This window comes from Callospermophilus lateralis, chromosome 15, assembly GCF_048772815.1.
Source record: "Callospermophilus lateralis isolate mCalLat2 chromosome 15, mCalLat2.hap1, whole genome shotgun sequence".
In the NCBI taxonomy this organism is placed as follows: domain Eukaryota; kingdom Metazoa; phylum Chordata; class Mammalia; order Rodentia; family Sciuridae; genus Callospermophilus; species Callospermophilus lateralis.
The window spans coordinates 42767982-42795612 of NC_135319.1; the positions used below are offsets into that span (position 1 = coordinate 42767982).

At 58.5% G+C, this 27631-nt stretch overlaps 1 protein-coding gene across 6 annotated transcripts in view; it reads left to right on the forward strand.

Annotated features, from left to right (window-relative positions):
- The window catches only part of Pald1 (phosphatase domain containing paladin 1), a 71658-nt gene that overhangs the window by 24262 nt on the left and 19765 nt on the right, over nucleotides 1–27631 (forward strand). For 4 of the 6 annotated variants that reach the window (XM_077105425.1, XM_077105424.1, XM_077105428.1 and 1 more), the window contains exons 2-12: nucleotides 17475–17688; nucleotides 19779–19881; nucleotides 20876–21055; nucleotides 22450–22614; nucleotides 23476–23636; nucleotides 23763–23838; nucleotides 24578–24729; nucleotides 25065–25164; nucleotides 25294–25392; nucleotides 27084–27179; nucleotides 27451–27579. In XM_077105425.1, the coding sequence (XP_076961540.1) occupies nucleotides 17504–17688; nucleotides 19779–19881; nucleotides 20876–21055; nucleotides 22450–22614; nucleotides 23476–23636; nucleotides 23763–23838; nucleotides 24578–24729; nucleotides 25065–25164; nucleotides 25294–25392; nucleotides 27084–27179; nucleotides 27451–27579 (1446 nt within the window). In that variant the 5' untranslated portion in view covers nucleotides 17475–17503. Of the gene's footprint in view, nucleotides 1–17285; nucleotides 17365–17474; nucleotides 17700–19778; nucleotides 19882–20875; nucleotides 21056–22449; nucleotides 22615–23475; nucleotides 23637–23762; nucleotides 23839–24577; nucleotides 24730–25064; nucleotides 25165–25293; nucleotides 25393–27083; nucleotides 27180–27450; nucleotides 27580–27631 lie in introns of those variants that run through there. The other 2 variants (XM_077105427.1, XM_077105429.1) reach the window with 2 other exon arrangements.

A 27631-nucleotide genomic window follows, 5' to 3' on the forward strand; every position in this document is an offset into this window, starting at 1 on the left:
GCCTTAGACGTACAGTTTTTGTGTAACTGTAATACCCGAGGGGGTGGGAGCGAGCTCAGCCTTAGAGCGCTTGTCTAGCATACAGGGGCCTGGGGCCCACCCCCCACCTTGCAAAAACCAACAAAATCAAAACATGATGAACTACTAGAAAGTCAGCCGACCTCCAGTGAACAGTGCTGATCCTTCTGCCTCAGCCTCCCAAGCTGCTGGGATTATAGGTAGGCGCCACTGTGGCTGGCTCTTATGTGGCTCTTTTCACTTAGCATAGCGTTTTCAAGGTCCAGCCACATGGTAGTAGCATGTACCAGGACCTGACTCCTTTTGGTGGACTTAACTGCCCGTTGTGTGGATAGATCCCAGTTTGTTAATTCTTTGATCAGTTGTTGGATATTGGCGTACTTCTACTTTTTGGCTGTTCGAAGCAGGCATTTGGCTGCTATGACATCACATGGTAGTATTTGGGTGCTTATTATTATTATTATTATTATTTTTGTGGTGCTGGGGATTGAACCCAGGGCCTTGTGCATGCAAGCGCTCTACCAACTGAGCTACACCCCCAGCCCAACTCGACTGGGGGCTTATTTTTCTTTTTCTTTTTTTTTTTTTACATTTATTTATTTTTTAGGTGTAGATGGACACAACACGATGCCTTTGTTTTTTATGTGGTGCTGAGGATGGAACCCGGGTCCCGCCCGTGCGAGGCGAGCGCCTACCGCGGAGCCACAACCCCAGCCTGGGTGCTTATTCTCAGTGCTCTTGGTCATCTCAGGGTGAATTTGCTGGGTCGTATGTTCTGTGTTTTACTTTTTGAGTTTGATGTTCTGAGATTGGATGGTGGTGAGGGTGCATGACTCTGTGAACCTGCTAAAGCCGGTTGAGTTGTGTGTTTTAAAGGTGAGTTTTACGTCGTGTGAATCACAGCTCACTTTAAGAAGACCAGATGCTTCTCTCAGCAGACATCCCTGGCGTCTGGGTTGAGTCATGCTCTCACCTCTAGAAACCCAGAGTTCTGTGTCACCCTTTGGGGATCCTGGGGACTCCCAGGCTGGGTGGGGACCCTGAGCCCATAGACCATGTTCGGGGTGACAGGTGGGAGCCGTAGGCCGGGCTGGGTCACGGCTGCCTGCCCCCTCCCGGGCCCATTTGGCCTTCCTGCCTCTAAACGAGGTGCTCCCCCGAACTCAGTTCTCCGTCTGGGAAGGGGCCTGTGAGCAGTGCAGCCTGGCCGTGGCCTGGGCTCCGTGGGCGGTGAGGCCTGCAGAGTGTCCGCCCTCCTCTCTGGGCCCACTGTCCCCTCTGTATTTGGCGTTGATTTCCAGAGCGACCCCCACGAACCTCAAGCCGGGTTCCTCTTTCTCTGCGGGGACCGTAGGGCCTGCCGCTTCCTTCTGTGATTGCAGCCGGGTAGAGACCGCAGCCTTCCGTCTGTCTGTCCAGCCCTGCCCACACTTCCTCCTCCCTCCGCCTGTCCCGCCAGAGCTGATGGCAGCCCCCCTTCTGTTGTTCAGACTGAACTCTCCCCGTGCCCCTGGCGGCTTGTTTCTTGACTGCAGCACTGAGGGGTCAGGAGGTCCCCTTGGCCTCACCTCCCAGTGGACCTAGCACGAGCCCCTTCCCCTTCCGTGGCCCAGGTGCTGACCCCAGCACCCAGCGCTACGTACATTTATTGCACTAAGTGCTGAACAGTTCTGGGGGCGTCTGTCCTTGTCCCCGCCACCTCTTCTCACCAGCAGCTGGGGTCATCTTGTTCGAGCCAGAGGGTCAGATCAGGGCACTTCTCTGTCCCAGGCCGCCTGGTGGCTCCCTGTTTATTTGCTGTGTAAGCCATTGTCCTCCAGAACAGCCCCCCCCAACATCCAGACTCACGCTCCTACCCACTGCTCAGTGCGCCAGGAGCACCCCAGGACCTGAGCCTCGACTGTCCCTTTCACCTGGGACGCCCCATAGCGTGCCAGGTCGCTTTCCTCAGATCTTTGCTCAAATGCGAGACCTCCCTGGGTACCGAGAGACCCTAAGACCCCCACCTTTTCCATGTGTGTATATGTATTTGGTACCAGGGATTGAACCTAGGGGTCCCTGTTTCACATTTTATTTAGAGACAGGGCCTGGCTGAGCTGCTGTGGGTCCTCGGCCCCGTCACAGGTGCGCACTACACGCCCGGCCGGCCCTTTTGTTCTTTTAGTTAGGAAAGGTGCAGAAGGAGCCTGAGGAGTGTGTGGAGGGTGACGGGAAGGGTGCAGACCTCTTCTTTATACATCTGTGACTTGTGACAGTAAGGACAGATTATTTTTTTAATTCAAAAAATCTGGTCAACAACAACAGCAAAAACAAAAAAGGGAAGAAATCCCGTATCTAGGCAGAAGGAGCTTCAGATGGGAGCCCTGGTCCTTCTGATTCCCAGCCCTGTTCGTAGCCGCCACCTGACCTTGCCACATGCAGCCTCCCAGAGTCACCTCGCTGCCATCCTCAGAGAAGGAGAGTAGGGGTTTTTAGCTATTTCTATTTTATTTTGTTAACTGAGGTATCATTTGCAGGTTGTAAATCAGGTCGAAGCTTGATGAGCAGTCACAGGTGTGTCTCTGAAACCCTCATCCAGGTCAAGTTGTAGAGCATTTCCGGTAGCACAGAGGCTCCCTGGTGCCCCTTCCCAGTCTGTTCCCCAACTGTTCACCCATAAGTGGCCTCTCCGACCTCCTTCTAAGGACCACACCTGCTTGTCCTTGGATTTGGTATAAATGGGTAATACATATGAGTTGTTTTAACCTGGCTTCTTTCACCCCGTGTCCGCTCCCCACCCGTGCCGCTGCATGTGTCAGCAGTCTCTTCCTTTTCTTTGCTGTGTAGTGCTCCCTTGCCACATGTACTACTCCAGCACCCCTCTATTAAACTGCCTGGGTTCAATCCTTGGTACCAAAAAAAAAAAAAAAAAAAAAAGTTTTAGATTTGAAGCCTTTGAAGTATTCAGATTTTAGATTAGAAACATTTGCATACACCTTGGGGATAGGAATCAGATCTAAGCCTAACATTAACTTGTGTTCATATATTCATTGTGCACATAGCCTGAAGTATTTTTATGCACCCACATTTTGGCTGCAGCCCGTCACATGAGATCTGTTGTGGAATTTTCAACTTGGGGCTCAAAAAGTTTTAGATTTGAGCTGGGTGTGGTAGTGCACACCTTGGGAGGCTGAGACAGGAAGATCGCAAGTTCAAGACCAGCCTCAGAAACTTACAAAGCCTTAAGCAACTTAATGAGATTCTGTCTCTAAATTTAGGGAAATTCAGGTGGTCTAGCTGGAGCCCGTGGGCCTCGCAGGCCATGTTTCGGGGTCCCGTGGCTGTCTGTGTGCCCAGTGAGCAGCAGTTCCCTCTTCCTCCTCTTCCTCACCTGCGCCTGTCCCTACTCCTGTCCCAGAGACGGTGTCCAGCCGCAGTTTGCCTTCCCTGGTGGGTGCTGGGTGGCTGGGGGTTGCTGTGTTGGTTGGGCCTGGTGCTGGGCGACGGCCTGGCGTCTTTGGCCTGGGGCAGCGTGTGTGCACCTGTGTGGGTCCTAGCGGGGCTGCTCTCTGTGTCCCTGGTGGGCGCAGGTGCAGGTGGCTGCCTTGGGCCTGGGCACGCCTTGGCTAGTGCCCGCTTGGTCCGGGGCCACCTCCTCACGAAGCCCTCAAGGCAGCTCTGGATCTCCAGCCGCCCCAGCCCCTGCCCATGGTGCCCTTAGCCCTCGCCACCTCTGCCCGGCCTCAGCCCTGGACTCTCCAAGGGTATGACATCTTAGTTTTTATCATGTATAAATTCACACTGAATCTGTGCGTCCAGCATATTTATTCACACCAGCGTGCCAGCCATCACCATGGCGACACCCCCAGAACTGCTTCATCTTTCCAAACTGAGATTCCAGACCCGTCGGAGCTGGCCGGCCTTCCTCCTCCCGCAGGCTGCCCTCCTGGTTCAGTCCGGGTGGAGTGACCACTCCGGGGCCTCGTCTCACTGACCCACTCACCTCTTCTCAACTCTTGGGTCTGACTCACTGGAACGCTGGGCAGCATGCCCCCAGACCCTCCCCGGTTACAGCAGGGTCAGAATTCCCTTCCTTCTGAGGGATGTGATTGTTCTTCTGACATCTCACATTTCAGGATTGAGAGAGGGGGTCGGCTTGATGGTTGGAGGGGAATAGATAAGATTTCCTGATGTTTACTAAGTACTGGCCCTTTCCCCACATTGTCTCCTGTAATCCTCGCCGTGTCCCTAGGATGTAGAAGTCAACGTTACCCTCAGTTTACAGATAAAGGAACCAGGCTCAGAGATGTCCATGACTTGGCCAAGGTCACACAGCAGGTCAGGGGTGAGCCAGACTTGGATGCCAGGTCTGCCTGCCTGCATGGCCTTGGCTCTGTGTTCCTGACCCCAGCACAGGATCGGCTGGCCCTTCCCTGAGCCTCCGGCTTGGAGACATCTTCTGGGATCCTGCTTATCACGTCTCTGCAGCCAGAGTGTGGAGCTGACGGGTGCTGAGGCAGTAGCAGAGGCCCATCTTCCTGGGTCAGGTGCCCTGCCTGGGCCAGCTTCCATGGAGAGCCCCAGTGCCAGCCTCCTGGGCTGGCTGGGCCGGGATCTGCAGGGGTCTGGGCCTCTGCGCAGGGCTGGCAGGGCAGCTGGGCCCAGGGTGGGCGAGGCAGGATGCCACTCTCGGCAGGACTTTCCCTGGACAGAGCGTTGGGAGCCTCAGGGTTGCGGGGAGAGGTAACAGGAAGAGGGAGAGACTCAGACGTCCCTTCCGGAGCCTGCGCTGCCCCTGCTGCTCCGCGGGGCCCCTCCTGGCAGGCTGCCGTCTCAGGGCCGTGCTTGTTTTGCCTGGTGGGTGGGGGGGCCTGGCATCTGGGCTCACCTGAATTTTCCTGGTGCCATGATTTCTTTGCCACGTGGTCTTGGCCTCCTCTCTCAGCCTCCCTGAGGGTCAGCTGGGCCGCTACATGGCCCTCTGGGATGGGGCCGCACAGCCTGCGTGACGGGAGGCTGCTCAAGCACAGAAAGGCCCAGCGTTTCCGTCGGGGTTGAGAGCTGCTGGCGCTGCAGCCCAGGTTGGAACCGGGCAGTCTGGTGCTTGGTGTCTGGCCACGTGATTGACAGCCGACACAGACTTCTTTTTTACAGAGAAAGCAAGTTTCCGTGGGCGTGGTGGGTGGTCGTGGGCCTGCTGGGGGTCGGGTGAGGCCTCGAGCCCTGGGCCCCAAAGGAATCTCCCGGCAGCTTTCTACCTGCTGCCTCCTCTATGCCATCCTGGTTAACACCGGCCGTGGTCATGACCTCATTGCCGTAGCCAGGGCAGCACGTCACCCCCTGCAGAGCAGCCCTAACCTCCTGCGTGGTCTCCCAGGCGCTCAGGTTCGGCCCAGCCTACCCCTTCCTCACGTCTGGCCTCACAAATCCCTTCTTGCATGCGAGGTGCCTCTGCACAGTGTGCAGAATTTCTCTCTCCACGCTGTTCCCTGTGGGCAGAATGCTGTTCCTCTCTCTTCCTGTCTGCCAAGCGTTGCTCATCCTTCCTGGCCCCACATGGTTGCCTCTGATCCCAGGAAGCCCTCCCCGCATTCCTGGTGGCAGGTCAACCTCTCCCTCCCTGTGCAGCTCGGTCTAGTGGGGAGGCTGCAGTCGCTGTCTGGTGCAGCCTGCGGGGCTCAGTTCCCTCCTCTGTGAATTGGGGAGAACACAGTGGCGGAGGAGGAAGCCTGGGTCCCCTCTCCCTGGCTTCCTGGAGCATCCAGGCCGGAGCCTGGGGGAACGCGGCCCCCTCAGGGTTAAGTCCCTCCAGTGCCAGGGACGGAAGCGCAGAGGACAGAGTGTGAAATGAAGTCACTTCCCTGCCCGGGGGTCTGCCGTGTGCCTGGCCTTCCGCAGCAGATCCTGTTTCCTCCTTGGCCTCTGTGCCGCTCAGTCCAGGCTCCCAGGACCCCGCAGGTCACCAGCAGGTGGGGGCTCCGGGTGGAATGTGCCTGTCACTCATCCGGCAAGGCCACTTCCTGTCTGCAGAAGCCAACCACTTTCCTGCCTCAGGTCCAGGGGCAGTTGGTGGGGCTGACGGGCGTGGCTGGGAGGGAGGCTCCCTGAGGTCAAGTGCAAGGGCCAGCCTGCTCCTTTCCCTCCCGCACCAAGGCCCAGGAAGGGGATGACACTTCCCAGGGTCAGACCAGGGCCCGGATCTCTGGTCACACTCCAATTAGGTGGAGGACTCTGTGTGCTAGGTCTCTCCTGGGGTCACTTGTGGGGACAAATCGGGTGAAAGGTGAGGAGGTGGCCTGACCTCCCTGGGCTCCGTTTCTTTTGGGGACATGGGACTATCTGCGTGTGACAGAGAACTGGCCTGGCCAGGCTGGGCCAGCAGGACCTCCTTTGGTCCTCACTGTCCTGCAGGAAACCAGGCTCAGAAAGGCCAAGGCCAGGCCTCTGGGGCAGGGCCGCGCTAGTGACCTGTCCCCTGCCCTCTGCCTGGAACGTTCTGGTTTTCCCACGGAGGGTGGTTTAGCATTCCGTCCCTGGAAACCTGGGAGCACCCCGTGGGGCCATGTCTCTGGCTGTGGGTTGGTGCTGACCGCGGTGGCCGGTGGCTGGTTTCACTGGCCGCGCTGGTGAGTTCAGTAAACACGGCTCTTCTAGGAAGGGACGGGTGTAGCTCAGGGGTGGAGCGCTTCCCTCGCACGGACGGCCGGTTCTGTCCCCAGCTCCGCAACAGAACAGGACAAAACAGAACAAGGTCAGGGGAATGAAGACGCTCGGGGAAATGAGAGGTGACCCCGTTCCCCACGGTGCCCTGGGAGTCGTCCTCCCGATGTTTCCCACTGTCTGTACTCACTTGTACCCAAGACACCGCCCCCACCCTTTCTAATGGGACAAAACTCTAAAATGCTTTGGTGTGGTTTTTTTTTTTTTTTTTGAGTACAGGATTGAACTCAGGGCACTCGACCACTGAGCCATGTCCTAGACCTGTTTTGTATTTTATTAGAGACAGGGTCTCACTGAGGTGCTTAGCGCCCCGCTAAGGTTGGCTTTGAACCTGCGATACTCCCCTGCCTCCGGCTCCTGAGCTGCTGGGATTACAGGCCTGCGCCACCTCTCCTGACATTTTTAAAAAATTAAACTAAATATACGTACATGAAATGTGCTGGTAAATAAACTGTGGGCTTGTTTTTTTGAAACTTTGAATTGAAGTTCCAAGGGCTGGGGACACAGTGCAGTTGGTGTAGGTTGCCTTGCATGCACGTGGCCCTGGGTTCAATTCCCAGCACCACACATACACACACACACACTCACACACAAAGAAATTGAAGTTCCACATCTATAGGAAGGTACACACTGCACAGGTGTGCAGCTTGGTGACTGTGCAAAGTATACATGGCTGGTGTGGGGGGCTCACCCCTCAGAAGAGTCCTATTAGTGCCCCAGGTCCTGTCGCCAGTGTCCCCTCCTTTCTGGTGCACACTTGACTGCTTCCCCGAGTCTCAGCATCACAGATGAGCTTTGCCTGCCTGCCTCTGAGTTCTGGGGAGATGGACTCCTGGCCGTCTTTTGTTCTAGGTTCTGTCAGGGACCTGCATCTGCAGCTCCATCAGATGTCTACGTAATGACGCCTACAGTGGGTCCATAAAAGATGTTTCCAGTGTTTGACTAAATACAAACCAAACTGTACTGGACATAGGTGTGGCCATATCTTTGATGATTTCCTGTGAGTAAATTGATTGAGGTCTGGCATGGTGGTGCACACCTGCAATCCCAGCTACTCAGGAGGCTGAGGCAGGAGGATCACAAGTAGTTTTTTTCCTTCAGAACTGGGGGTGAAATAAATCCTTTGGCACTCTACCACTGAGCTACATCCTCAGCCCTTTTTGTTTTGAGACAGGATCTTGCTAAATTGCTGAGGCTGACCTCCAACTTGTGATCCTCTTACCTCAGCCTCCAGCGTCACTTGGATTATAGGCATGTACCAAGCCTGATTAGAGGATTGCAAGTTTGAGGCCAGCCTGAGCAATTTCAAGAGATCCTATTTCAAATTAAAATAAAAAAGGGCTGCGAATATAGCTCAGTGTTAGAGCACCCCTGGGTTCCATCTCCTGTACCACCCCCACCAAATAAATTAATTGAAAAGTGACTAGGTCAGAGTGTCATACAATCTTAACGTAGTTGAGAATCATCGCCAGATTGGCCTCCAGAGAGCTGTGCGGGTTTATGCCCCACTGGATGTTTGGGAGAGCCCTGCCCAGCACCAGGCAGACACTGGGCATTTCTGCCTTAGTTCACCTCTAATATGATGATAGGAGACACATGGCAGCACCCTGCAGTTGACAGACTGCACGTGACAAGTTGTTTTCACATTCGTTGTCATTATTTCTTCTTTCTCTCTCCCTCTTTTTTTTTTTTTTTTTTCCATTTAGTTTTTCAAAATCGTGTGTTGGTTTGTGGTTCTGGGGATTGAACCGGCTCTCAAGCCTGCCAGCACACTACACTCGTGGACCTCGCCCCGCCCTGTCGTTATTCTGTGGTTGGTCGGCTTTTCTGATCCATTTGACTGTGAAGATGCGCCGTCAGCCTCCGTGTCCAAGGTTCTACATTCACGGATTCACACAACCATGGCTAAAAACAGTCAGGAAAGCTGAACCTAGACAGGATTCAAGACAGGATTCGGGCACTTTGGGAAGGTCCCACCATCCTGGATCTTAGCCCCAAGGAGGGTGGTGTCCTGGGGCTCATTCCCTAGAGAGTCCAGGGACAGCTGAACTCTCTCCCATTCACTTGAAAAAACTACCTATTGAATATGACACATGATACAAATATGTTAGAATATGTTTGTGTAGTTTGTTATTTGCCTTTTAACTTTGTGAGCTTTCTGTACTGGTCACAATCTCAGCCTTTTTTTTTTAAAGGGTGCTGAGGATTGAGCCCTGGACCTCCCACATGGTGGGCAAGTGCTTTTTCACTGAGCTAAACCACCTGGACCAGGACCAGGACCCTTTTTTTACGTAGTCTGTCTTTTGATATTTAAGTTCCAGCATTTTCAGTAGAAAGTTTTTTTCTGGCTTGAGACTATACAAATATTTACTTACATTCTCTTCCTTCAGTTCCCTGGTTTCCATTATAATAGATCATCTTTCATTTTTCTATATTTTCTTTGGGAACAAATGCCAGACAAGGGCAGCCCGAGGTCAAGAGCACCGTTCAGGGCTGGGGATGTAGCTCAGAGGTAGAGTGGCCCAGCACACAAGAGCTCCTGGGGTGGAGCCGCAGCACAGGGGGAAGGCTAAAACTGAATACACATGAGAACACTCACTTCTAAGGTCATTTATTTATTTATTTAGGGTAACAGGGATTGACCTCAGGGGCACTGGCCACTGAGCACATCCCCAGTCCTATTCTGTATTTTGTTTAGAGACAGGGTCTTCCTGAGTTGCTTAGTGCCTGGCCTTTGCTAAGGCTGGTTCTGAACGCTTATCCTCCTGCCTCAGCCTCCTGAGCCACTGGGATCACAGGCGTGCACCACTGCACCTGGCTTATAAAGTCATTTTAAAAATAGTAATTCTAGCAGGTGGCATCACTCAGTGATAGAGCACTGCCCTGCACGCGAAAGGCCCTGGCTTTGATCCCTGGTGTGGCAGAACACACTAAAGCTAAACACATTGGTTGACATTTTTTGAACCATTTTTTGAAAAATAATTCTTTTCCTGGACGGTAAAAGGAGGGTGAAGAGTGGCCTTGTTTTACATTTTTGCAAGTCCTTCTAATGTCTGGCCCAATACCAGCTGGATGCTCACATCTGCTCTGCATTGGGTGGTCAGGATGTTGTGATGTGCTATTTTTTTAATTAAATTTTTTTTTGTAGTTGTAGATGGACAGAATGCCTTTATTTTGTTTATTTTTATGTGGTGCTAAGGATCGAACCCATCACACATGTTGAGCAAATGCCATGATTTCATTCTTCTTTAGGGCTGAGTAACATTCCATTGTGTATATGTACCACCTTTCTTTACCCATTCATCTGTTGGCGGTAACCTAGGTGGGTTCCGTAGCTTAGCTATTGTGAATTGAGCTGCTGTAGACATGGATGTGGCTGCATCACTGTAGTCTGCTGATTTAAAGTTGAACTGTCTCTTTTAGATGGTTTTATAATATAGGACATCCGTTGTCAGGAATACACTGACTCACGGGGTTTTGCAGATTTTCCGCATGTGGACACACGCCATGCCGCCGTTTCCAGCAGTTGCACCACTAATTACCGCTAGCACCGGCACCCTTGTCATCTGAAAACCCCTGTCGTGGGGTGCCGTCACACTCGCAGCGCTGCCCAGGTTTTCCAGAATTCTGACTTCCAGGGAAGCTCTCACCTGGTCCCTGGCAGCAGGCGCCCTCGGCGGTCGACCTTGAGGGACAGGCTCACTGCGACCCTTTGGAGAAGGCATCTCAAGGGGAGCGGGGGAAGCAGGGGAGCGGTGCCCAGTGGTGCTTCCCTCCCGCCTGTCACCCGCGGTCACCCCAGAGCGCTCTCCTGCACCTCCTGGTCCATCGCCAGGAATCCCAAACAGACGTGGGCTGGGGCTGAGGTTCCGTGACACAGATCATTTTTACTGCCTCACAAGGTCACCCTCGAATGACGATTTCCACGACACGTGCACAAGTGCACGTCTGTGCAGTCCCCCGATGTCACCGGCCCTGCCGGGGCCCTGCCGTGTGTCCAGCAGGTCTCTCGCGGAGACTCTCGTGCCATCAAGTGGGATCCCCCTGGGAAGGTGGTGTCTTGGCCTCCCGTACCCCTGGCTACAGGATACCATTGAAGTCCAGCTTCAGCCTTTACCTGGAGAGCCTTGGGGACACCCATGGCCGGGAGCCAGGAGGGGAGGCTGGGAGTGGGCTGGGTGGAGAGGAGGAGCAAGGAGGAAGGGCCAGGCGGGGAGGTTTGAGTGTGAGGCCCTTGTCAGCCTCAGGTTCACCTGCCACCGCGCATCTGTTCCACTCTGGAAGAAAACTGGCCAGACTGGCCCCGCGGGAGGCTGCCCAGCTTGTTGTTTGTGGACCATTCCAGAGATCTTCAAGGCAAAGGGCCTGCCTTATACAGACACTTCCACTGGCCCAGTAAGATACACTTCTGCTTTATTATTTGAAAACATTTTTTATTGAAAACATTCTTCTTCTGCTACTGGGGATTGAGCCCAGGAGCATTCTACCACTGAGCCCCTTTTTTTTTTTTTTTTTTTTAAAGAGAGAGTGGGAGAGAGAGAGAGACAGAGAGAAATTTTTTTTAATATTTATTTTTTAGTCATCGGTGGACACAACATCTTTGTTTGTATGTGGTGCTGAGGATCGAACCCGGGCCGCACGCATGCCAGGCAAGCGCGCTACCACTTGAGCCACATCCCCAGCCCCCCCAGCCCTTTTTATGTTTTGAGACAGAGTCTCACCAAGTTGTTGAGGCTGGCCTAGAATTTGTGATCCTCCTGCCTCAGCCTCCTGGGATTCCAGGTATGCACCCTGAGCCCCGCATTATTTTTAATTATTTGCAAAGGTCTGTTGATGTTGCCAGGAGCGGTAAGAAGTTCACTGCAACTCCGTGCTAGGGCTTTACACGGAGTGGGAGTAGGGGACCCACAGGCTCAGAACGGGCCGCCCCCTGCGGAGGAAGCTGTAGCCCTTCATGCTGAACCTGTGTCCTCTGCTTGGTGAGCTTCTCCTTGGAGCAGGAGAGCCTGATCCTGGGGGGTCTTCCTGGACCCTGGAGGCCGCACCTATTGAAGTGCAGGGGACCCAGCAGGTAGGGGACGCCTGGTCCTGACCCCTCCGTTGTGACTGTGGGCTGCTTTCTGGTGACTTCTGGACCTCTTCTAGAATGGGAGGAACAGGACACGCGAGGAGCTCAGCAGTTGTCTCCAGCGGTTCCAAGGTGCCCAAGGGGGTCAGGAACCTGCACTGGGGGTGGGGGGAGAGAAAGGATGTTTTGAGTTGGGGGACGAGACCCAGGGCAGTGGGGCTCAGTCCAAGCCCCTGCCCTGGTGTGGACCTGAAGGGTCTCCGTGCCTCCGCCCCAGCCCCAGGCCCAGTGAGGACCCCTGCGCAGGGTGACTTCCTCTGAGTGTGCTCTGGAGCTGAGGCAGATGTTTCCTGCAGCTGGCCACTCGGCCCTCCCCCACTGCCCCAGACAGGCCTATTTTTAGCTCCATTGTTACCCACCCTGTTCATCTGGATGTCAGGGGCGTGTGGGGGGCTGTGGCCCTGGAAGGGCACTCCCTGGCCTGGCCCGCTGTCCGCCTCCTGCAAGCCCCTGTTCTAGGCCTCGCGGTGTCTGTCTGTCAAGCTGGGGAGGCTCCCAGGGAGAGGTGGGGGCTGAGGGCCGATGCAGAGGGAGAGCCCCGGGCGTCGCTGCGTTAGGAGGTGAACTCTCCGAGCCTCGGGTTTCTCACCTGCTAAGTGGGAAACAGCTGATCTCCTGCCTTCTCAGGGTTGTTCTGGAGACGGTGACTGAGATAATTCAGTAAGGGACACTTGGAGTGAACCGAGGACCCGGACCTGGTCGCTGCTGGGAGAGAGTGGGTGGGACGCTCTCCAGCCCCTTCCCCGGGAATTGGTCCCCAGGTTCCAGCTGCTTGCTCAGGAGAGAGCTCCTTCCCCAGAACTGGCTCCTCCTCCCCGGGGTCCCACCTCGCCTGCTCCGTCCTGGGAGAGTCCCACCCGGCTGGCACCTGCGTGCTCTCCAGGACCTCCCTTGGCTTCGGAGGGTCCCTAGAGGGGAAGGAGAGGCTCTGTCCTCGATGGGGAGACCCTGGGGGCCTTTCTCTGCCTTGTGGAGTGGTCAGGGCCATGTCTGTGTCTAGCGTGGAGCAAATGTTCTGCTCCGTGGAACTTTCTAGATCTCTGGGGCATCCTGGGTAGAGCCCCTGTGCCACACCTAGAAGTGGATGGTTCCCTCTGGCCTCGCAGCTGCTCCTCCCAGCTGCCCACTGGGCCCTGGCATCCAGGGTTGCCTTCTCTGCTCTGTGGCCTCCTTACAGTTGGCCCCTGGATCTTGGGGCTCTCCGCCTGTGCGTGGCCTGCCACCCACAGCACGGCCTGTCCACTGGCAGGGAAACTTGACGTTCTGCATGAGGGGAAAGGAGTAAGCCCTGTCCTGTGGCCATGCGGCATGTGGTCATTGAGGGTCAAACCTAAAAATAGCAGGGTGCATTAGTCAGGATTAGATTTGGCTGCAAGTAATAGGAAAAGCCAAGTTGCAATAGTTTACACAAGATGGAAGTTTATTTCTCTGTCCTGTCCGAGCCCAGAGCTTTGCAGGCCTGGTGCGATGGCTCTGCTCCACGGTTTCCTTGGGGAACTTGATCTCCCCCATTCCTGGGGTGTGGATTCATGGGCTTATGGTTCAAGATGGCTGCAAACCTTCCATCATCACATCTGGGTTCCAGGCAACAGGGTGGAAGAAGGGAGGAAAAGATCTCATGAGGAAGGATTCTGGAGTTTGGCATGTGACACTGCTCGTATGTCCTGTTAGCTAGGATTCATCCCGTGGTCCCAAGTGTCTGCAGGGAGTGGGGAAGGCAGTGTTAGCTCAGTCTCTGTCCCTCCCCTGGGGGATGAAGGCATCGAGGATGGTCCGGGCTGGGAAGCTGGGCCGGATCAGGGCCTGCAGCGTCTCACAGGGACCTGCCCCAACGGGCGTCCTGCCTTGGGGCCAGAGAGCCACAAGCCCAGGCCGGAAAGGCCCAGGGAGGAGGAGCCCGCTCAGGGGCAGTGCTGGGTCAGGGCGGCAGGTCACCTCTTCTCCATACCAAGAAAGTGTGGCCCGTGTCTGGGGAAGGACAGGCCCGCTCCCAGGAGAGTGGCCAGAGGTTGGGGGCTCAGAGGCCTCAGAAAAATGAGGAAGCGCTGCGGGCGCCAGGGCACCTGTGACGGGGAGCAGGGCGCGTCCAGGACCAGGGCGTGTAGCCCTCAGGACGCGGGCCAGGGAGGGCCCAGGGCTTGCCAGGTGGGCTGCGGGTCCCTGGAGGCCCCGGCCCCATGGCTGCCCCTCCTGGGCTCCTCCAGGAGAAGCCGGGAGCCCGGTGTTTATTGAGGCCATGGTTCTTAAGCCCAGGTGGCCGCAGGACATCACCAACTAGAGGTCAGGCTCCTGGCTCCCGGGCGCCTCCTGGGGGCCCGCAGCTTCCTCCTCCAGCGTGAACGCCTCTCAGGCCTCCAGGCAGAGCCAGGAGCCTGGTCTTTATATGGCAGCTTAACCAAACCGGTTTTTAAAATTTTAGTTCTGAAAAAAACTTTTGACTCCAGTATTTTTATTTTGAAGGATTTTGAAAGAACAGTGAGCACCTGAGCCCTGGTGGCCGACGTCGGCTCACAGGAACCCAAGGCCACCCCACAGGGCCACCCCACAGCCGCAGCCCCTGCTGAACACAGGACGGTCACTGCAGACACTCTCCATCCTGGTTTTACTTTTCAGCTCTTCTCCTCAGCTGGAGGGAATGGAGTGCCTGCTTCTCCTGTTAAACACCCCCTCTAACAGGCTGTGGTCAGGTTCTCACACGCAGCAGGTGCCCACGACCTGCAGCTGCCCGGGCTGCCCTCCGGCCACGGAGACTCAAGCACTGTCCAGTAGAAAGGGAACGTGGGCCGCGTGGGCCATTTTAAATAGCCACACTGAAAGGGCAGGAAGAGTGGATGGAGTTGATTTAAGAACACATATTATTTGACCTTTTACTCTATCTTATTTTTTGGTGCTGGGGTTTAAACCCAGGGGCACTCAACCACTGAGCCCCCTCCCCAGCCCTTTTTTATATTTTATTTAGAGGCAGGGTCTCTCTGAGTTGCTTAGGGCCTCGCTCAGTGGCTGAGCTGGCTTTGAACTCACGGTCCTCCTGAATTGCTGGGGTTATAGGTGACCCCTGCTCCTGGTGCTCAATGTCCTTTCATGTGCTTGTTTGGCATCCAGATGGATTTTCGAGTCTTGTCCATCTTTAAATTGTATTTTGTGTGAACTTGGTATTGAGTTGTAAGAGTCGGCATCTTGTGGGGCACAGTCAGGATTAGAGGATGATCCATGACGAAAGCCTGGCAGTCAAGAGACCCTCCTGTTGGCACTCTTTCACTGTGGGCTTCTGCGATGACGTCCTGGCTCACCACAGTCCTCAAAAGAGTGGGACCAACCAACCATGGGCTGAAACTTCAAATCTGGGACCCAAATAAACCTTTCCTCTTTTTAAGTTGATGATTTCAGGTAGTTTGTTATAGTGATACAAGATGACTGACAGACAATACTGTCCAAACTGTGCAGGATGTGGCCCCTCCTCTTACATCTCTTCTCATTCCAGCCACCCCAGTATCCCCTCAAGGGATTGGGCACTAGGGTGCCCACCTGCACCCCTGAGCTTACTGACCACTGTCCCTGGCAGAGGGAAGAGGTTGCCCAGTCCCCGCAGCATGTGACCGGCAGGCAGGGCTCCGCTGGCGAGGCTCACTCTGGCTGGCTGAGACGCCCCTGGGTTGTGCCTTCCTCCCGACATTTTGGGGGTGGGTCAGTTTTCAGGGGACACGGCCTGCCCAGCCCCCTGCAGCACAGCTGGGCACATCTGTATTGTCTCCCGGCTGCCCCTCCAGGCACAGCCGGGGCCTGTCACTGCCTGTGAGCCTAGGGGCAAGGGAGTGGAGGTGTCGGCCCCGCCCTGTGGGAGTGGTGACAGCTGTGGCCAGCTGTGCTCCTGCAGGCCCTTCCTGCGTCCACCCTTGGCCCTCTCCCTGTGCCCCCTCCCCTGTTTGGGCCCGTTCCCATGCATGTCCCCTTGGCCCAGGACGCTGGGAGAGGTCTGGGAGGTTCCGTGAGACCTTGGGGCCCTCCAGCCCCAGAGCCGCCATGAGGAAACGTCCTGCTCTGCCGACAGCCAGCGGGGTCCACCCTGAGCCCCTCCTCCCCTCTGACCATGTGTTTTGGTGTGGGGACGTGGGGGCTCATTCTTACCATCTTTGAGGGAGAAATGGGGGTGAAGGGGGGACGGCTCCCGGGGACCAGGGTGCACTCTCCACAGAGCTGTCCTGGGGCTTCAGGGGTCAGTGGAGACGGGGAGGGCTTTCCAGGGAGAGGAGCTGGCCTGGCTCAGGCTCCGGGAGGGCCCATGAGCCTGGTGGTCAGTGTCCTGTCTGGAGACCCCAGGGTAAGGGGTGGCTCTGGGGCGGGGGTCCTTGGCGACTGGAGGCGCTGCTGGGGCGCAGAGCCCCCTGGTGACGCGTGCCTTGGGCCCCACTGAAAGCAGCCGGAGAGTCCTCGTGCTGTAAGGCCACAGAGTGGGGCTGTCCCCTCCTCCTGGACGTCAGTGCTCCCTGGTGCCCGCGGCTGCTGAGCTCCCGGAACGTCCATGTCTCCTGCCCTCTGTGAGTTCCCAGCACCTCCTCCCCAGGGCCTGGCTCCCGGTCTGCGAGCCCTTTCCCCGGCTGCAGAAGGCTGTCCTGTCCCCTTGCTCTAGATGAGCCCTGCCCCGTGATCAGAGGAGAAGACAGGAGCACAAGGGGAGGAAGCGCCTCTGGGAGCACCGGGCACCCAGGCTCGAGGGCGGCAGGCCTCCCAGCATTTTGTTCTCAGCGCCCAGCGGCCCCTGGGCACTCAGGCCCAGGTCTCCTGTGGACACAGCGCCCCATGTGTGCCGGCCTTGGCTTCTGCCGTGGCTGTGTTGACCTGGGTGCTGCTGCGAGCTCGGGGCTGTGCTCCTTGGAGCCTTGACCTGCTGAGCTCTGCTGCTCTGGGTGCCGCCGGCCTCCCTTTATGACGTTGGTGATGGAGAGAGCTGGGCCGTGGCGCACGCCGGGGATCCCATTCAGGAGGCTGAGGCAGGAGGATCTCAAGTTTGAGGTCAGCCTCAGCAGTGTAGCAAGAGACTGTCTCAAAATAAAAAATAACAGGGGTTGGGGATGTGTGGGTCAGTGGTAGGGCACCCGCCTAGTGTGTGCCAGCCAGGCCCGGGTTCAGTCCCTCGGCTGAGAAGATGAAATGCAATCCTGAAATGAAATCAAGTCATGGACTAAAGCAGGTGTGTCTGGTGTCTGCCTGCGGGCTTGCTTGGAGGAATGATACAGGGGGTGACGTGGCCTGTCTCTGTGCAAGGAGGACCTGTGGATTCGTGCTGCGACCCCACCCCCTAAGGAGACTGTCCTCCTGCGTCCTGTCCCCCAGACCCTTCATTTCCAGCGGCACCCCCTGGTCACACCTCTGCCCTGGTTCTTTCCACTCAGCCGCTGACCCCCAGATAATCCCTCCCAACTGTCTCATTTTTGCCAGGGGAGTGTGAACTCCAAGGTCTCGGTCCTCCTGTCCCTGTCTGTGACTCCCCTGAAGTGCCAGCAGGCCCGCTGACGGCTGGGGTCAGTGAGCCTGCGCTCCTGCTCCCTGGAGGTGGCAGGGCATGGGCGGCCAGGTCCCCTCCTGCCAGTCCTCAGGCCCCCCCCGACCCTGCCCACCCTCTCTCCCGCAGGTCTGGGGTCCTGAGGCTGCCAGCGGACTATGGGTACGACGGCCAGCACAGCCCAGCAGACGGTCCCGGCAGGTGCCCCCTTCGAAGGCCTCCAGGGCGGCGGCGCGGTGGACGGGCGGCCCTCACTCAGCGTCCACTCCTTCCAGACCATGAGCGTGCACAACAGCAAGGCCAAGTCCATCATCCCCAACAAGGTGGCCCCGGTCGTGATCACGTGAGTAGCAGGTGGGCGTGGCCATGATCCTGGAGGACCCGCCCCCGGGAACCCCTGGGGGTGCAGCCGGTGTCGCTCACCTCCTGCTAACAGACGGCTTTCGGTTTCTTACGAACACAGGCCCAGAGAGGGTAAGCGGTCTTTCTGGAGACGCCCAGCCAAAAGACAGCAGAGCTGGGCTTCTGCTGTGACTCCTGAGCCCCTGTTAGCACTTCCTCCGAGTCAGAGAGTGTGGAGCAAGGGGAGGGGCGGGAGGGGACATCCTTTTGAAAATAACTTCTGACTAAACATTTTCAGAGGAAGTGTATATATTTAGATACATGGAATATAGATGTTTTCTTTCAAAGTCAGTAATTATGGCTCCAGAGTGCGGTAAAGGATGGGTCAACTCGGGGCCTTGGGTGGCGGGGGGTGGCGGTGCGGGCCTGTGTTCCCAGCAGCTCTGGCGGTGGAGGCGGGGTCGAGGCCAGCCTTAGCAACTCAGGGAAAGGAAAAGGGCTGGGGCTGTGGCTCAGCGGTAGAGTGCTCCCCTGGCATATGGGAGGCCCTGGGTTCGACCCTCAGCACCTCGTAAAATAAAATAAAGATATTGTGTCCAACTAAAAGGTAAAGTATATTAAAGAAAAGAAACAGAAAGGCCTGTGCAAGGGCTGTGCTGGGCACCCGTGCTGTCCCCAAGGGCGGCTTGGACAAGGGGTCAGGTGCGCTCCCCATGCCTGTCCACCCTGCTCCTCTGCTGCTGGGCCTGGGAGTCTCTGTTCTGACAAATGTGTTTGGAGCCAGGTGTTGCGGACCACACCTGTAATCAGTGGCTCGGGAGGCTGAGGCAGGAGCCTCAGCAACTTAGCGAAATCCTGTGCTCTGTGACCTAGGGCAAGCCTCTCGCCCTCTCTGGGCCTCAGTTTTCTTATCAGTGTCATCAGAGATAATGTTAAATATTTTACCAAGTGCTGGCCAGCTGTAAAGACCCAGCTCAAGGCACCGTGTGTGGCCTGGGACCCTCTGAGCACTGCCCTCCTTGGGCAGCGGAGTACTGGAGGCCAAAGGACCCTTGGGGGTCATATGGTGGAGGACCAGCACCCTCACCCTGCAGGCTGACTCTGCCCGTCACCTCTTCATGATTGTTACTGGACTCTGTTCCTCCTCGTCACTTCAGTGGCAGCTTGAGCCCTTGTCCCTGGGGCCACGTGCCCAGAGCTCACTGTCCGTCCTCTGGAGAGAAGCTCTGCAGAACCCAATGGGGCGCCTCCCAGAGCAGAGCCAAAAACCCATCTGGACGTGACTGTGGGCTCTCAGGGTGGCCAGGTGGCCGAAGGTGGCCTGCCCCGCCCCGCCAGGTGGCTCCAAGGCAGAGCAGCAGGGGCTGGTTCCCCAGACTGCCGCCTGCCTTGCCCAGCCTTTCCTGAAGGCCGGCCTCTGGTAGGGAGGCCCCAGCACCAGGCCAAGACTCTGGGAGGCCCGTGCTGCGAGCTGTCACATGCTGCGTGCTGTCACCGTCAGTGCTGAGGCTTTGTGTCCCGAATGCTGGGTGGCCTTACCTGAGGGCCCTTGAGGGCCTCTGCGTCTGCTGAAGGCGTGGTTCGTCAGGGAGCGTGGAGGAGCCGCTGGTCTGGGGTGATGCTGACCAGCCCCTGTGGGGATAAGGCCACTGTACCGAGGTGACCCCCAGGGGGACGCCTGCATCAGACAGAAGCGTCCCTTGATGGGGCCCCTGGGCTGGTGAGGCTGCCCGCCCGTCCAGGCCGCCTCTGTCTGCGCCAGTGTCCTGGCTGTGCCTTCTGTCCTGTGGCCCGAGATGCTGTTCTGCTTCTGCTGTTGCCTCCGGGTCAGAAGGCCTTCCCTCTAGGGGTGGCCCCGGACTTGCCCGTACCCCACTCCCCGCACCTCCCTGGCCAGGGCCGATCCCGTGACCAGCGTCCACAGCGGGGTGGCCCAGTCCTGCCACAATTCTGGGCTCTGTGTCTGAGGAAGAAGGGGACAGTGGCCGCTGGGGTAGGATGGGTAGTCTGTGCCCCAGAGGGGAAGCTGCGGGCCCCAGGTGGGTGGCCTCCTGTGGCTCTGGAGTGGACGGACGTCTGACCTGGCTGCAGGTACAACTGCAGGGAGGAGTTCCAGATCCACGACGAGCCGCTCAAGGCCCACTACACGCTGGGCCGCCTCTCAGACGCCACCCCCGAGCACTACCTGGTGCAGGTGAGGCCAGCCCTGCCCCCCGCCTCGGGGTCCCTCCCCCATCTTCCTCTGCCCTCCTCCCCGCCCCCTCTGCCTCCCTCAGGGCCTCACCCCTTCCCAGAGCCAGCAGCTTGGCCTCCCTCTGCGCCCCGTGGTTTCCCATTCGCTCCCTGCCAGGCCCCTTCCTCCCTCCCCAGGTGCCGGCAGTGGAGATGGGCCTAGTGGCCGCAGGCTCCCCCGGCTGAGAGCCTCCTCTGTCCTTTTCAAAGTTCTGGACTTCTCTGACTTGCTCTTTCCCCTCCTAGAGGGGCCCAGAGACCCAGGCCACGGGCGGACGTCTTGGTCCCCCGTTGGCTGGGCGGAGGGGGTGGACGTGGCGGGTGCTTAGCCACGAGAATGGGGACAGGCTGCGCTTGCCCACAGAGGTGCCGGGAGGTTCTGGGTTGTCCGGGGTGCGGGCTCCCCTTCCCATCTGTCCTGGGCCGGGGCCTGCTGGGGGCCGGGGAGGCACAAGAAGGTCCAGGGCTCCTTCTGCCCAGGGAAGGGCTCCTTCTGCTCCTTCTGCTTCTCGCCCGGTGGCTGGGCCCGGTTTCCTCCCTCCTCTGCTGGCCGCTCCCGTTGGTCCCCAGAGCTGGGCAGGGCCTGAGCTCTGGCTCATCCGGTGCCGCAGATGTGACCCCCTCCTGGAGTCCCTTCTCCACGTGTGCCCCTGGGAGGTGGGGACATTTGCCCTCTTCTGGGGGAGCCCCCTCAGGCCGCCCCTCTCCCTGTCTTTCCTCCAAGCCTGGCCCTGGGCCCTCCTGATGCTCCCTCAGGAGGGTGGTCTCTCCCTCTCCCCCGCCCCGTGACACCTTCCCAACACAGATGTCTTTTGGGAGCCTGGAGGGGAACGCAGGGCAGAGCATGTCCCTTCCCCCACTTCCCTGCTCCGTGTCCCTGGAGTCCAGGACAGAGCCCTGCCTGTGGAAGATTCCCCGGGTCCCTGAGTGACTCTGCTGTGGCTGTCCCCTGCCAGGGCCGATACTTCCTGGTGCGGGATGTTCCTGAGAAGGTGGACGTGCTGGGCACCTCGGAGAGCTGCGGGGCCCCCAACTTCCGGCAAGGGCGCGGCGGGTTCTCCGTGTTCGGCATGGGGCAGCCCAGCCTCCTGGGATTCAGGCGCGTCCTCCAGAAACTTCAGAAGGACGGACACCAGGTAAAGTAGGCTGCTTCCAGTCCAGCCCCGACCTCGGAGGGCTCCAGGGAGGGGCAGCTTCCAGGCTCTGGAGGGGCCTGGCCACAGGCCCAGGAGGGCGGCGGGGCCTGCATCAGGCCTCGACTGCCATGGTGGTCCTTGTGGTGGGCGATTCTGACGGCTGGGAATTCCGCCAGATGTTCATTGTGTGTCCTGTGTGGATGTGGGAACTCGGAGCCGTTCCGAGCGCCTAGGAGGAAGTGAGGGGGTGACAGGGTGACATGGGCCCCCTCATAACACAAGAGATGCCAGATGATTGCAGCTGACATGAATCGTGCCGTCAACCCTAAGGGAGGAGCTGCCATTTTGCAGAGGAGGAAAGTAAGGCCTGGAGAGAGTAGTGACTTGCTCAAGGTCACACAGCTTTGCCCCAAGACCCAAACCCAGGCAGCTAGACCCCAAGTGCCTGTTTCCTTCCTTCCTTCCCGCCCTCCTTCCTTCCTTTTTGTAGGGGGACTGAGCCTGTGTGCTTTACCACTAAGCCACGCCTCCAGCCGTTGTTGTTTTTTTTAATATTTATTTTTTAGTTTTAGGTGGACACAATATCTTCCTTTTATATTTATGTGGTGCTGAGGATCGAACCCAGGGCCTCATGCATGTTAGGCGAGCACACTACCACTGAGCCACAACCCCAGCCCCAAGCCCTTTTTATATTTTATTCCGAGACACGGTCTCATTAAGTTGCTGAGGCTGGGTTTGAACTCTTGATCCTCCTGCCTCAGTTGCTGGGGTTACAGGCGTGAGCCGCTGCGCCCAGCTCAAGTGCTCATTTTCAGCGACTCCCCCTTGCCTACCTGAGGGAGGTGGGGTTTGCCTCTCCAGGACAGAGCTGGCAGGGCACCGCTCTGGCTGCAGGGACAGAGAGGACAGGGAGCGTCCGAGTGGCCCTGTAGGTGGGGAGGCCCCTGTGAACCAGGGCCGGGTGGGGCTCCCTGTGGCTCCCCTCCCAACTTGACTTAAGTTCTTCCAGGGTGGGGCCTGCCACACCTCCCTCTCTGCCTGTGGTGCTTGATGGCTGATGGCTCAGGGGTGGGGACAGCCATTTCTTCAGCTGATGTCATCAAGCCCCTGATTTTCATCTGGGGTCCTGCCCAGGAACTGTGGGCTCTCCATGTTGAAACACAGCAGGCCTCCGCACCAGAGAGCCCGAGAGCCGGATAAAGGACGCTGGCCTGGGCGGGGGCGCTGCTGCTGACTGGGTGGTGGAGCAGGTGACTGGACTGAGGTGTTTCTCTGGGAGGATTCAGGTTGCAGGGTCCAGGGTGGGTGCTGGGCCCTGGAGAAGAGAGGAGCGGCCGGGCAGAGGCTGGGCAGGGCGAGGTCCCCGCCTGGTAACGGTGGCCGTCTCGCGGCAGGAGTGCGTCATCTTCTGCGTGCGCGAGGAGCCCGTGCTGTTCTTGCGTGCTGGCGAGGACCTCGTGTCCTACACACCTCGCGACAAGCAGAACCTTCACGAGAACCTCCAGGGCCTGGGTCCGGGGAGCCAGGCGGAGAGGTTGGAGCTGACCATCCAGAAGGAGGTGAGGCGGGAGAGGGGGTGGGGGGCTCCCCCCAGGCCTCCTGCCCTAGCTACAGCCCTGCTGGGCACTCTCTGGGGCAGCCCGCCTGGCTCTCCCCGGCCCCCACGCCTTGTTTCTGTGCTCTGCTTGGGGGAGACTGTCTGCAAGGCTGGTGCCCAGGTGGCCAGAGGCAGGTCTTCCTCTTCTGGCCTCTCTGTGGCTGTCCCTTTGCAGCCTGTTTCTCTCCCCTGTGCTCAACATCCTTGTTTAGAAAAGGGTCTGGGGGTCTAAAGAGCCCTGGACTAGGGAGCCCACGAGCAGAGTTGGTCTCCTTCTGTGCTCTGGGGCCCAGCGGGCGCTGTCCCTCTGGGCCTCTGTTGGCCCTTCTCTGAGACCCCTGTGTCTTCCTCCTGCCCTCCACAGCACAGAGACTTGGCAGGTCTCTAAGGCAGCGGGCCCACCACAGGAGAGTGTGGTGGAAGGTGGGGTCACGTGTCCCCTAGGCTCCAGAGGGCAGGAGGCGAGGCCCAACTGATGACATCGCCTCCCGCCTCCCCTCCCAGCCTCCTGCCTCCCCTCCCGGCCTCCCGCCTCCCTGTGCCTTAGCCACCCGCCCAGCTGAGCAAACCTCACCGTCCTGGCAGCTTGGTGCGCTCCTGCTGCCCCTGGGGCAGGGCGGGCATCCCCGCGTGGTGAGCCCACGCACAGCTGGCTGCCCCCATCCCTTCAGGCGCCCAGGCAGGGTACAGAGGGCGTCTCTGGCCATGGGGTTCCCTCCTGGATGAAGAGAAGCCTGTGCAGCTGGTCACTCTAGAGGTCAGCTGGGACATCCAGGAGGGGCTGAAGGTCAGGTAGTCCCTGTGACCTCATACCGCCCTCCAGATCCACGACTTTGCCCGGCTGAGCGGGAACACTTACCACGTGTACCACAGCACGGGGGACCTGCAGGGGGAGCCCCACGCCGTGACCGTCCGGGCTGAGGATGACGTGCACGTGACCAAGGAGGTGTACCAGCGGCCCCTCTTCCTGCAGCCCACCTACAGGTACCAGGGCGCCGGTCCTCCAGCTGTGGCCTCAGTTTCGCCATCTGCAGGTCGGGCAGGGGTTGGGGGTCGGGGTGCCCAGTGCAGGTGGGTGACCTGCCTGATGAGGCCCTCCTCACCTGGCAGGTACCAGCGCCTGCCCCTGCCTGAGCACGGTGCCCCCCTGGAAGCCCAGCTCGACGCCTTCGTCAGTGTCATCAGGGTAAACGGGGCAGAGGCAGTGCTGGGGACACGGTGGGGACAGGGGCCTTGAGGGCTGGAGGTCTGAGGGTGCAGGATCTCTGCCTTTCCCTGGGGGGGCTTCGCCCTGAGCTGTGTGGGGGACCCAGTGAGTCGGGCTGCACGGGGCAGTACCCTGTGTGTGTCTGTCCCTTAGGGGTGAGTGTGCACACTCTCGAGGTCTCTGCTTGTGTGTGCACCTGTGTGTGGGTGTGTATTTGCACACACTCTGATGACAGAGTCGGGGCCCTGGAGGATTGGTCCCAGGGGCTCGGCTGCTGTGTGGCCTTGGAGAGTCCCCCTGGCCTCCCTAGCCCTCAGGCCCCTCATGGCCTTGGGGGACACAGCCATTCCTGCTGCACCGCCTCTTAGCTGGGGTTTCATGGGCTCCGGTGGCCTCTGGTCAGCCCTTCAGATGCTGCCTCATTTAACCTGCAGGGCACAGCGGGTGCCACCCAGGCCCGAGGCCCCCTGAGTAGCTCTCGCTTCCAGACCCTGCACCTGCCCCCTGTGCCCTGCTCCAGACTCCCTCTAAGGGGTCAGCCTCCTGGGACAGGTGGGCAGGTCGGGTTGTGGATCTGCACAGGAGGCCGGGCCTCCTGTCCCCCCGCTGGCTGTAGACGGCGGGGCAGGGCTGGCTGGTGTACGGGCCTTCCTCGCCTTGGCCCAGCCTCAGGGTCTCCAGGTCATGCTGTTGCCTAATGCCCACGGTCTGTTCCCAGGAGACCCCCAGCCTGTTGCGGCTCCGCGACGCCCAGGGGCCTCCCCCGGCCCTCCTCTTCAGCTGCCAGTCAGGCGTGGGCAGGACCAACCTGGGCATGGTGCTGGGCACCCTCGTGCTGTTTCACCACAGTGGGACCATCTCACAGCCAGAGTGAGTGGCCTGGGACCCGGAGTCCCAAGGGGCTGTGGGAATGAGCAGGGGAGAGGAGGGGGCAGGGCTGCCAGGATGATGGGGACATATTCAGGAACCTGGAGGCACAGCTTGGGCTCCTTTCCTGGCTGGTCACAGGTTTGCTGCGTGACCTGGGGAGAGGAACTTGACCTCTCTGGGCTTAGTTCCCTAGTGGGAGAAATGCCCTTTGGGATCCAGGAGGAGCCTAGGGTCCCCTGCTTCCCAGTGGCAGTAGGAGGGGAGACAGTGGGCAGCACAGCTGTCCCAGAAGCCTTAGGGAGCCCGGAGTAGTGGCTAACCTCGCGTCTTGTCAGGGCGGTCCCTCCGCAGACCCGGCCGCTGCCCATGGAGCAGTTCCAGGTGGTCCAGAGCTTCCTCTGCACTGCGCCCCAGGGGAGGAAGGTGGTAGAGGAGGTGAGTGAGGGGCGGGCAGGGCAACGGGACGGCAAGGGGGCCTCCCCTCCTCACGCCTTCTCCCTGCCCATGTCTTCTGTTGACGCTGTCCTCTCTCCCGTCCTCCTCACTGCCCGTCCCTGACTCCAGGTGGACAGGGCCATCGCTGCCTGCTCGGAGCTGCACGATCTGAAGGAGGAGGTCCTGGAGGGCCAGCGGCAGCTGGGAGCCACCCAGAGCAGGGCGCAGGTGAGGCCCAGGGAGGCGGCTCGGGGCCTCTGCCTCCTGGGAGGCCGCAGCCAGGTTTGGTTAGTGCTGTGACCCGCTTCTTTGAGATCGACCTCTCTGGCTGCTTCTCCCATAAGAAAAGGAGTTTCCAGAGGAAGGGGAGGTGGGGTGCTGGCCTGCAGGAAGGCCGAGGAAGAGGGGAAGTTTACTTTCCCTGACCGGGTCCCTGAGCTGCGAGGATAAACAGGATGGAGGGAGGCTGCCGGGGGCTGGGCCTGAGCTGGGACACTTCCCAGATCCCTCAAGTTCCTGCATTGGCCTCACGTTACTATGATGAAATACCTGAGATGATCAGCTTATAAAGAGAAAATGTTTACTTTGGATCATCATTTGGGAAGTTTCGGTCCATGATGGAAGGGCCCTGTTCCTTTTGGACCTGTGGTGAGTCAGGAGGAATGTGTGGTGGGGCAAAATGGCTTATGTCATGGCCAGGGAGCAAAGGGAGAGGTGAGGGGGTCCCATGGTCCCACCCTCGTGACCTAAAGACCTCCCACTAATAATAGCCCTCCCTACCCCCTCACCACCCGCCCTGTGCTGGGCATGGAACCCAGGGCAGCTTACTGCTGAGCCATGGCCCCAGCCCTTTTTAATTTTTAATTTTGAGACAGGGTCTCACTGTGGTTGAGGCTGGCCTCAACCTTGCGCTCCTCCTGCCTCAGCCCCGAGTCACTGGGGTTACGGACAAGCCTCCCCACACCTGGCCTGGCCCTCTTCTTAAACATGGAAGAGACCGAGCCTATAGCACAGGGGCCTGTGGGGTTTTTGGAGATCCAGAATTCGCAGCGCCCCTCACGAATGAAGCTCCTGGGGTCTCTTTGTCAAGACCAGGGTGTGGTCCTGTCTGCTGCTTCTGGAAGATGCTGGGCCCTGGGCTCTCTCTGACAGAATTGAGGAATTAGGAAGAGGTCACCTGCCATTCAGCACAGCTCTGGGAGCAGGTGTCTGCATTCTCTGGCCTAAGTTGCCAACACACAGTTTACCTTCTGCTTGTTGTTACTTTACAGCATTAGCTGGTCCCTGTGTGGCTACCTGGTCTTTGTCTTGAGATTTATTTATTTGTTTTCGGTACCAGGGATGGAACCCGGGGACACTTAACCACTGAGCCCCCTCCCCAGCCCTATTTTGTGTTTTATTTAGAGACAGGGTCTCACTGAGTTACTTAGCACCTCACTTTTGCTGAGGCTGGCTTTGAACTCACGATCCTCCTGCCTTAGCCTCCCGAGCCACTGGGATTACGGGTCACACTGCACCTGGCTCGGGTCCCTGGTTCTTAAAGAAGGCCCTCTCTGAAGAAAGGAAAGGGTTTGAACACTTGATCCTGCAGCACAGAGGACGCAGAACAGGATGGACATGATGGGGGTGGCCTCAGAGGAGAGCTCGGTAGCCCCCATGCCCCCCCAGGCTGAGAGGCAGGTCAGCACCAGAGCTGCGGGGCCTGGCCCCTCTCCTGGCCCCACCAGTAACCATAGCAAATGAGATAGAGTTAGACATACAGGAGAACTTCCAACCTGGCAGAACTGTGGTGTGAAGCAGGGAGACTGTCTTCTGGGGTTTCCCAGGCTTAACTCCTCCTATCCTTCCAGGCATGGAGAGTGGGTCGCCTGAGAAACCCCATTTTTAGCACCTGCCCTCCCTTGCTGGCCCTTTTTTAGGGAAGCGGTGGCCAGCCTGACGTCCGGCAGAGGGCGCTGCGGAGCCTGGAGCGATACTTCTACCTGCTCCTGTTTAACTACTATCTCCACGAGCAGGTGGGGCTGGGGGCTCCTCCAGATGACCCCCCATAGGGTGACGGGTGTCAGGGACCCCATGGAGCTGGGTGGGGGCGCGGGTGCTGTGTTGGTCCCCAGGAAGGCGGGAGCGAGGGACCCGTGGGAGCGTGGTTCCTGGGCCTGACCCCTCTGGCCTCTGCCGTGGTGGCAGCGCCATCTGGCCTCCTTCTCCGCGCTCTGGTCCCCGCGCTGGCCTTCTCCTGGGCCGGCGCTGCGCCCTGAGTGCCCGTCTCTCTGCCTCGGGCCGCAGTACCCCCTGGCCCTTGCCCTCAGTTTCAGCCGCTGGCTCTGTGCCCACCCTGAGCTCTACCGCCTGCCTGTGACACTGAGCCCTGCGGGGCCCGCGGCCCCCAGGGACCTCATCGCCAAGGGCTCCCTGGTGAGTGGCTGGCTGAAGGGAGGGGAGTGGGCCTGGCTGGGGGACCCTGCGG